A 10043-nucleotide genomic window follows, 5' to 3' on the forward strand; every position below is an offset into this window, starting at 1 on the left:
GTTTTTTAAACCGAGGCGGGAGTGCGTATTAATTACATGAGAGTCGGGCTCACCATCGAAGCGTTTGTGGAGAACATCCCAACATCATGCTCGACTGCATGAGTTGACAGCTTCATCTTTACTTGGATTTGCTTCGTCGTTCGATTTAAGGAAAATACGGGGCGAAACTAGCGAAAAAATCCATTGGATCAGAAGGATTGAAATCTATCAGCACCAAGAGGAGATCCCATTTTCCGTCCAGCATCCAAGCATATCCACAACCAAACATTTTAGTATTCTGTGAAAAACCCATTGCTTTCCAACATCGGTTGGCAGGTGCCGAAGGGAAACGGAACGAAAGAGAGAGCTGTGTTGAGTCATACTATGCTTGAGATCTAAGCACCCCAGCTTGAAATCCAAGTCAACAACAAATTGTTTTTAAGTCGTTAGGTGAGTGAGTTGAGAACTCTCCATCTCGGACAGAGCAGCCACTCCTACTCAGTGTGCAGATCACGCCTCTAGTGCTCCTCAAGTCAAGACATTTTACATATGTACAGATCAGGTTGACCACTAGTCCCCTCTTGAAACCGACAGTATACCCCAAATTTTCTCTTTCATATATCAGAAGACAGATGCCCAAAGTTTAGTCCTGCAAATGACACAATGGTGAAAAGAAAAAATGAAGATGTCGCATAGTCGGCCGGGACGATGAGGTGTAATTCAGGAATTGGTATAGTATTCGACTCGGAAAGAGCGAGTACCCACAACAATGTTCTTCGGGTAACTATCTATTCAATGTTTTCATTGAACTATTCTAAGAGTAGAGACCTATTTTACAAAATTCAAAACCATTAGCAAAATTATGCAAGATGCACTAAGATTGATTTGCAAAATCAGACTCGTATTAATTGTCGAATGGTCGGTCCCGGCTTATAACTCACCATATCACTTGATATATCGATTCATGATCCGATATCAATACATTTATCATTGCTCCGGCGACCAATTTGGTTCAATTGATGGCTATGGCTAGAGAACCAAACTAGTTGCCTTAGGTAATTTTCCTTAAGAAAATTGGACTTCCATGTTGACCCATTTTCAACCTCAGCCCGCCTCAAAAGTTGAATAGGTGACTCGGGCTACACAAGGCCTGTTCAATCAATCATGCCAAAGCCCAACCCAATCCCAAATTTCAAAATTCCAATAATTCTGTTGCTATAACTTTTTTGCAAATAACAAATATTCATAAGAAAATCATGATGAGATCCCATAATTTAGCATTTTGCAGCTAATAAAGAATTTAAAAATTACTTCATATTTTTTTCTAGAAGTGAAGTAAAGGACTGACTATAGAATAGAATTTGGACCATTAAGCTTTTTTTCTTTTTTTGGGCCAGACACCATACAAGGTTCACAAAGAAGAAACCTAGTTCTCAAATCTTTTTGGTAGCATGGGTTTTTAATCATTTTGGTGATGATCATATGGCCAAACACCAAGAAGTGCCAACATTAGAGAAGGCCACTTTGACACTTTTACCTAGAATTTTAATTAATAAGCTCATGCCACATAAAAATAATAGCAATTATCTGCGCATTCAATAAATTATTCTTCCATAAAGAATGTCTGTATCATCTCTCGATCTTTTACATTTTTGAAGCCAATGATTCATTTGAGACAATAAGATCTTTAATGACGTCATATTCCTTTTTAATTTCTTGTAATGATAAATATTTCTAGATGCTCAAGTGAGATTTTTCTTTTAGTCATCTATAGCTATTTTTCTAAAAAATGCAAAGAGAAAATTCATATTAATACAGTTGATATATACATATAGTCATTTCAGGGACAGGCAATAATAGATTATCGGGCTTAGCGCCAATTGCCAAATTACGAGCCACCATATAGATATTTTCGATACGTTATTCCGATCTCACGAATTCCCACATTCAATAAGAGAGAGAGAGAGAGAGAGATTATGCGTGAACCGAAATCTAAACGAAATTACCGTTACATTTTAAATTATCTCCAATACATCTGTTTGTGATAACGCTGTATTATTTCGACAAAACATTCATCCATCGTCATTTATTGCTACTCATGAAAATACAAAACCCACGCCAAAACAAATCCATATTGAGGAGTTTCCCTCAAATTTATCCATGCTCAAATTCTTGAAGAGAATCCATGGCAAGAGAGGTCCCTTGTCAAGGAACTTGGGGGAAACCCTAAATTACATAAAATAAAACAAAATAAAAAGAGAGAGAAAAAGATGATGATCTCATCTTGGAAAAAAAAAAACAAAGTAACTTAGGCAATAATTACCCAATAAAAAAAAAACAAAGAGATAAAAAAAAGAGGAAATAATATTAATAATAATAACAATAATAATAAATTGAAAAAGCAAACCACAGGAAGGGAAGGGTTTCTATCTCCTTCCCCCTGTCGGCCGCACAGCACTCTCCCCCTTCGCTCTCCCCCTCCTCCGCAGAAGAGAGAGAAATACCCTAATCTCTCTCTCTCTCTCTCTCTCTACCTCCCTCCGTCTCTTTCTCTCTCTACCTCGATCGCTTTCTCTCTCTATCTCTTCAGCGATTCCGCCGTCGCCCGATTGGTATCGGTGCGCCGGCTCCGGCAGCTGTTCGTGGTGTTCCTCCTCCCCGCGATCGTCCTTCGTGTTTTTTTCCTTTTGGGTGTGTGGAGATCCTCTCCAGGGCGATAGATCTGAGTTATGCAGCAAGGTGATCCGGCGGTCCTGAGCTTGAGACCTGGTGGCGGCCGAGGGAGCAGCAGACTTCTCGCGCCTCGCTTCGACTCCTCCTCCTCCTCCTCCTCGTCGGCGTCGGCGGCGGCGGCGGCCTCCTTCGCCTTCGGCACCCTCTCCTCCGATCTCCCCCTCCTGCGCCCCCATGGCGGGCTCTCCGCGAAGGTGCGCTTCGAATCCGCGGTGGCGCCCTTCTCCCCCCGCGCTTTCCCGATGGCTGATTGGTGCTCTGATTTATCGCCTGATTGAGTTTTGGATGCTGTGGGTGTTGCTATTGGTGCTGCGTGAATAAAGTTGCGTTCTTTCCGTATACCGTTGTTGTGGGATTTCGAGTCGCTTTGGTGGGTCCATCGGATTTTCGGTGCTCGAGTTAGATTACGGAAGATAATCCCCGTAATTTTGTAAAAGACTGGATCTTTTTATGAAAGTGAATTAATTTACGCTCCTATCGGCTACGCATGATGTCCGAGCAGAACAAGTTGCGCCTTTTAGTGCAACGACTGCGAGAATGTGGTGTAGTTGCCTATTTGTTATTTATTTGGCATACTTCCTCTTACCGAAAACGCAGGAGATTTTAGAATTTGGTTTTGGTTGGATAATATAATTGCCTGAAAAGTTGTTTTCCGTGATTAGTAGAGTAAGAGCTGAAATATTTGTTCAGTAGCTTCAGACAAGAAGCCACTGAGCATCTGAAGCTTTTGCAATTCATTAAAAGCGTGATTTTTTTTTTCTTTTCGTTTGTTATTAATCACTTTTTTTTTGTGCTGTCGTGTAACTTTCCCTGCGTTGCATGATTGCTTTTACTGGTGGACCTATCATTTAGAGAGAAGAAAATCTTATGGGAGGGTGGATAATTTTAATGTCCTAATTCTTGGCTGGGCACTCAGTACGTGTACCTGCTGTAAATATGGACAAAGAGAAATTTGTAGGCTTTTAGGTGGGCATATGGTGAGCTTTTATTGCCCATAAAGGACCTGCAGACATGTTGATGGGTAGTGAGGAACTTCAATTTCATATGCCCTAAAAAATTTTCGAACTTGTATCGTGTTTTGTATGTGTGGATCATGATGGGAAGATGGAAAATTACCTGGTACATGGTGGGAGTCACAAGAAAATCATTTGTCCATTCAAACTAAATCTGCTTTTCCTCCCTCATTTTTCCAAAAGCATATATTCAAGCAAATTTTAGTTCTTCCTTATACGTGCTTGGAGCCTTTGTATATACATTCAAAAGGATTGATATATACTATATTAGCAATTTTTTTTTCCTGAAGGCATCTTTTTGAACAATTAAAGGTACTGGAGGATGGAAACAAGAACTCCAACCTAATCAGATTCTCATTATTAGTGTTCTTGAGTTTCATCTTTCTAAATTTAAGTTTTGATTTGTTTATCCCCACTGCATTTGGTTGACAAGTTTGGCAGCAGCTGTCTATAGCTTTACTCATTTTTAGTAGGAAAACTTGGATGATGTTTTGGGAGGCTTATTAGGTTTTAATGGGTTGGGTATGGTAACTGATATGAATGCTTGACTGCAACGTGGCAATTATTTGTAAACCATATGTAAAAATATAATAAGGCGTTCTTGGGTTTATTTAGTCCACGGAGGGTTTCCTGGCACATGCAAATTTTCTACCTTTCTAATATTGAATATTCTGTCTATAAGGCTCGCTGAGCACATGATTTTCTTTGCTTTCAGAGTGGAGACACAAGGTTTGAGGGTCAGGAGCGCATTCGTTATACTCGAGACCAGCTTTTGCAGCTTAGGGAGGTAATAGTTTATTTACTGTTGGATAACTGTACTCATGAGATGCTCACGTGGAGATTTTTACTGTGAAGAAATATGATTTTTTTTTCTCAAAGCATTTTTCAGGCTTTTCACTTGCGTTTTCACCATTGTTCTCTAATGCTGTAGCACACATTGAAAGTAATGGGAAGCATTCTTCTCATGCATCAGATCTTCAAGTTATTTACTATCTTCTCTACCCTTTTTGTTCGATCGCCTGGGTTATTTACTGGAGTGCATGTGTTCTGTAGGCTGTTGAGCCCCATGATGAGATCTTGAAAATAAAAAAGGAAATCGAGGCTGAAATTTTGGGTGATGATCAAAGCTGGGGCCGCGTAGAGAGCAATGTGAGTTACATTAGTTCATTTTAAAGTTGCATCGTACTCTTTTGTTCTTCTCCTTTTGGTTGCACTGGGGGAAGGATTATTTTGGCAGATGGAAAGTAGATCATTTACTTTTCTCAATCTTTTGTAAAGTTGCTTTTATGGTGTTATGCTATGAAATTTATCCTTGGCGAAGGTACTTGGTTTCAGTGGTTTAACACTCTGACAAAAACTGTTTATACCTTTTCATATTGTACTTGCCAGGCACCAATCCAACCTCAGGCTCAAACTCGTTTTTCTGAGCCAGACAATCGTGATTGGCGTGGTCGTTCTGCCCAGCTTCCTACCTCTGGGGAGGAGAGGTCCTGGGAGAATATCCGAGAAAACAGAGATTCAAGTGGCCGTTCTGACTTTAGACAGCAGGAAACAAACCAAGTTAATCGCCAAGATCAACTTAACTCCCAGTTTGCAAGGGCACAGATCTCGTCACTCCAGGGGGTAATTGTGTTTTACACCCCAAAAGAACTTATTTTTAAGTTTCCATCAATGTTTGACCCATGTTTTATGTATTTAGAACTGTAAGCTTCTTTTTGTTTTAGGGTGGTTCTTGTAGTTGTGGTAATAAAGAAGAATGCAAGTCGTTTTGATTCCATGCATGTGTATAGTGAAATGCTCTTTTCTGCTTTCTTTTGATATCTCATTTTGAGATAATTTTTCATGCCATATTTTCGTTAGTGGTACACTGATAGGTGAAACCTTCTTAACTTGGTTTCCTTCCTGCTGGTAATTCATTCAATGTGAATAATCTCTTTTTTGGCACCCATATGCTCTTCAAAATAGGGAGGACCTGCTCCTGCTCTCGTCAAGGCTGAGGCGCCATGGTCTGCTAGAAAGGGTAATCTCTCAGAGAAAGACCGTGTTCTGAAGACTGTCAAAGGGTAATGTAAAGATATACTGTATCAGTCAGTATTTGCTTTGGATTAAAATGTCATAAGTTCTTTTTAATGCTTTAATTAATTTCATCATGTGCAATCATGAGAATGTTCTCTCCATTACTTTCGGGATTTCTCGTGGGAAACTAAATCTAGTTCTGTATTATTTTCCTGATTGCCCATTGATGATGAAGATGAGAATGAAAACTTCAAGCTTTAATCTGCATTTGGCAGTGAGATATAATCATATAAGATGCAAGTCATGCAATGGTTATGGAAGGTTGTCACTTCTCATTGTTGTACCCATGACATATTCAACCGAGTATATATTGTGTACAATCAACTTAGAGATGGCGTGCATATGTTGCCGCCTTAGCTTGCTTTATTGTGCTCATTTGTTTGCCTTCAACCTATTCTGGATGAATTCATATGTTAAGTAGCTCATGGACTTTCTCATAAGCAAGTGGTTTCACCTAGCTTGGCTAATACATCAAGTTTCACTTTTTGATTTTGTATGCAGGATACTGAACAAACTGACACCAGAGAAGTTTGATTTACTCAAGGGCCAATTAATTGACTCCGGCATTACAACAGCTGATATTCTGAAGGTTTCAGCTTTACAGATTCTTATGTGCTATTATTAATGGGTTGACCATCTTGTTCTGTTGTTACATGATTCTTCGGCATGATATGCAGGGGGTTATTCAGCTGATTTTTGAAAAAGCTGTACTGGAACCCACATTCTGCCCCATGTATGCTCGTCTGTGTTCTGATCTGAACGAAAAGCTGCCTCCATTTCCCTCTGATGAACCTGACAGGAAGGAAATCACTTTTAAGCGGGTTCTCTTAAATATCTGCCAGGAGGCTTTTGAAGGGGCTGATAAACTAAGAGAAAAGTTAAGGCAAATGACATCCCCTGAACAAGAGCTTGAACGGAGAGACAAGGAAAGAATGGTCAAACTTCGAACTCTCGGTAACATTCGTTTGATTGGAGAGCTTTTGAAGCAGAGGATGGTACCTGAGAAGATTGTTCACCACATTGCGCAGGTTCTTACATGCACATTTTCTTTAGTATTTTAGTGTCTTTTGAAATCGCAGTCTCGACTGTTTCTCATAGTCTTACTCCGAAAGCAGGAGCTTCTGGGACCTGATAATAAAGTTTGTCCTGCCGAGGAGAATGTTGAGGCCATATGTCAGTTTTTCAACACTATTGGGAAGCAGCTTGATGAGGCCGTTAAATCACGGCGGATAAATGATTTATACTTCAGCCGGCTGAAGGAACTGACATCCAATACGCAACTTGCTCCGAGGTTGAGGTTCATGGTTAAAGATGTACTTGACATGCGTGCAAATAATTGGGTTCCCAGACGAGAAGAGGTAAGATATTAGGTGTTAACAAATTTTTTTAAGTGATTCGAAACCTTATTTGCGTGCAAATGGAGGTTGCTGGTTTTCATTTTCTGACCTCTTCCTCTCTATATGTGGACCTATGAAGGTAAAAGCCAAGACTATAACCGAAATCCATTCAGAGGCAGAAAGAAATCTTGGTTTACGTCCAGGTGCTACTGCAAGCATGAGGAATAGCCGTGGCGTTGTTTCTGGTTCTCCTGGGAGCACGACTTCTGGAGGTTACCCAGTTACACGACCTGGTGCTGGGGGCATGATGCCTGGAATGCCAGGAGCTAGGAAGATGCCTGGAATGCCAGGAATGGACAATGACAATTGGGAATTTCCCAGGACTCGGTCAATGCCAAGGGGTGATGGAGCTGGAATGCAACCTCCGGGGCGGCTCCACTCACCATCAGTTGGAAAGCCACCCTCACTGAATGCGAGGTTTTTGCCTCAAGGTAGTGGTGGGCTTATCAGTGGGAGGACCAGTGCGTTGTTACAAGGTAGTGGTGCGCTTCGTCCTTCCAGCACCGAAGCTCCATCTTCAGTTCCTACTCCAGCTCCAGCTCCTGCTCCTGCTCCAGCACCAGTGAAAACTGTTCCCGTTCCCGTCGCATCAGTTTCACCTGTTCTTGACATGCCAATGGCACCTGCAGTAAAGTTGAATCAGGATGATCTTAGGAGAAAAACAAAGTCGCTGCTTGAGGAGTATTTTAGTGTGCTGATTTTGGATGAAGCATTGCAGTGTGTGGTGGAACTGAATGCTCCAGCTTACTACCCTGATGTTGTGAAGGAAGCTGTTTCTCTTGCGCTAGAGAAAAGTCCGCCATGCGTTGAACCCGTTGGCAAGCTCCTGGAGTTCCTGTTGACCAAGAAAGTTATTTCATCCAGAGACGTAGGGACCGGATGTCTGCTGTACGCCTCTACGTTGGATGATTTGGGCATTGATTTACCAAAAGCGCCCCTCAACTTTGGTGAAATTGTTGGGAAACTAGTTTTGGTCGGTGGATTGGACTTTAAGGTGATTAAGGAGATCCTGAAGAAGGTGGAAGATGACAGGTTCCAAAAAGCCATACTTGATGCTGTAATGAGGATTGTGACTTCTGATCCTTCTGGTCGAGCAGTACTGAGTTCACAGGCGTCAGATATTGAGGAATGCAGGGGTCTACTCCAGTGAGCATTCTATAATATCGCATGAGTAGTCCGGACCCTCTCACCTCTGTCAAATTTGTGTCTCGTATGCAGATTTGCAGGATGCTTTTTGGCAATTCTTTTTTGAGGCTAGCAACTTTGTACCAAGGGCCATAAGGCAGAGCTGCAGAGGGCAAAGTTAATTTTTGAGTTGTATATTGAGGTCATAAGATCCATGTTTTATTTAGGAGAAAGTTGAAAAGATAATCTTACTTTGGATTGTGGTTCATCCCCTCCCCGGATGCTCGAGATGACTGGCCCGTTTGCGGGTTTAAAGTTTTGTATTCGATTAGTTTCCGATCATTTATCATTTTCTTGTTTTTTCAGGAATTCAGGTCATTGTTATTTAGGATTTGTCATAAACGCGACGCCTCGAGAGTTACTTCTTAAGTTTGTTGTTATGCCCTGTTGTTGTTTATTTTGTATATTGCTCTTTAGGTAGGACTCTTCTGGTGTGTTATCATGCTTTAATTGTTTATTTACCCTGGGCTGGCTCCAACCATTTGTTTATAACTGTGATCTGCTACTGTTGAACTATGGGAGGTTCTTGGGCCTGTTTGGTTTGGCTTGGCTTTGGGGAAATGTCTTTGGCAAAATGCAAAGGTCTTTGAGTTAAAACGGTTTTTCGAAATGCAAGTAGTATTTGGTAATGTATATTTTAAAATCGCGTTTGAAAGAAATTTTGGTTTAAATACTGTTTGGTAAAAACTAATTTTGTGAAGGATTTTTGCTCATATTTTAAAAAAAAAAATTAGTAGAGAACTCAGCCACCCTTGGTAGGTCAAAATGGCCGTCGGCCAACCTTCGCCGATCAACCGTCAGATCTAGCCGATGGCCAGCCTTGCTTGAGGTCGCACGACCTCAGGCGAGGCGGCACTACCACCTAAGGGTCACGCAACCCTCAGGTGGCGTCGCTTGGGTCGCGCAAGTCTGGCCACTGCCGCCTGGGGGTCGGCCAACCTTCGACGACCGCTGCTTGGGGGTCGCTTGACCTAGGCGCCACCTGAGGTCTGGCGACCCCAGGCGGCGGTCGCCGGACCCCTCAAGCGGCGGTCGCCGGCCTCCGATTTGGTTTCTTGAGAAGATGAACAGTGTGCATGAACAGTGCACCTTGTATTTCGAAAATGCAATTTGCCAAAGTGCCTCTAGACCTACCTTGAGCTAAAAGACTTTAGAAGCCTTTGGAAATGCAATTGCATTTCCCCAAAGTACTCCAAAAAAATTGCCAAAGGCCATTTGTATTTGGCCAATGGACTTTAGAGCCCAAATAAGCATTCCAAATACTGAACCAAATAAGCCCCAAGCCTCGTCGTAAAGATTTGCCTGTGGAATGTTCGGTGCACCAATCCATGAACCCATACTCGAAAACTGATTAAGTTGCTTTTCCATTGGAAAATTTATGATGTGTTTGTTTAGCCGGAAATCAAGGAAAATATTTTTCTAAAAATGATTACTTTTATCGCTTGAAATAATTATTAATTAATGAAAATATTTTCATTAATGTTATCGTGAACAATAAAAATATTGTTTGTTTATTCGTTTTTTTTTAAGCAATATCAATAATAAATTTTAGAAAAATATTTTAATCATTTTTTGTAAAACAAATGAATAAGGCGAAATGGGTGGATTGTAGGGTGTGCAAAAGAACCGGGATCCGCCCAGACTGCCCGGGATCGCCCAA

The 10043-nt window shown here is 41.3% G+C and overlaps 1 protein-coding gene and 1 non-coding gene across 3 annotated transcripts; both read left to right on the forward strand.

Annotated features, from left to right (window-relative positions):
• The first annotated feature begins 2426 nt into the window (after nt 1-2426).
• LOC115677334 (eukaryotic translation initiation factor) lies at nt 2427-8763 on the forward strand. 2 transcript variants are annotated; one of them, XM_056320812.1, is made up of 10 exons: nt 2428-2906; nt 4441-4512; nt 4779-4874; nt 5115-5348; nt 5691-5788; nt 6303-6390; nt 6479-6829; nt 6917-7159; nt 7278-7677; nt 7732-8763. In XM_056320812.1, exons 1-10 carry the CDS (start codon nt 2709-2711, stop codon nt 8346-8348), a joined length of 2397 nt encoding a protein of 798 aa, XP_056176787.1. In that variant the 5' UTR covers nt 2428-2708; the 3' UTR covers nt 8349-8763. The 2 variants fall into 2 exon arrangements, with proteins under 2 accessions (XP_030456341.2, XP_056176787.1); XM_030600481.2 differs by having other exon boundaries at nt 2427-2906; nt 7278-8763.
• On the forward strand, nt 3623-3727 carry LOC115677505 (small nucleolar RNA snoR103). The gene has a single exon (XR_004005281.1). It is a non-coding gene; the product is annotated as a small nucleolar RNA snoR103 (small nucleolar RNA).
• Nucleotides 8764-10043: the final 1280 nt, after the last annotated feature.

This window comes from Syzygium oleosum, unplaced genomic scaffold (genome assembly GCF_021117445.2).
Source record: "Syzygium oleosum isolate NSW1041296 unplaced genomic scaffold, Sole_v2.1 Sole_v2.21, whole genome shotgun sequence".
Taxonomy (NCBI): domain Eukaryota; kingdom Viridiplantae; phylum Streptophyta; class Magnoliopsida; order Myrtales; family Myrtaceae; genus Syzygium; species Syzygium oleosum.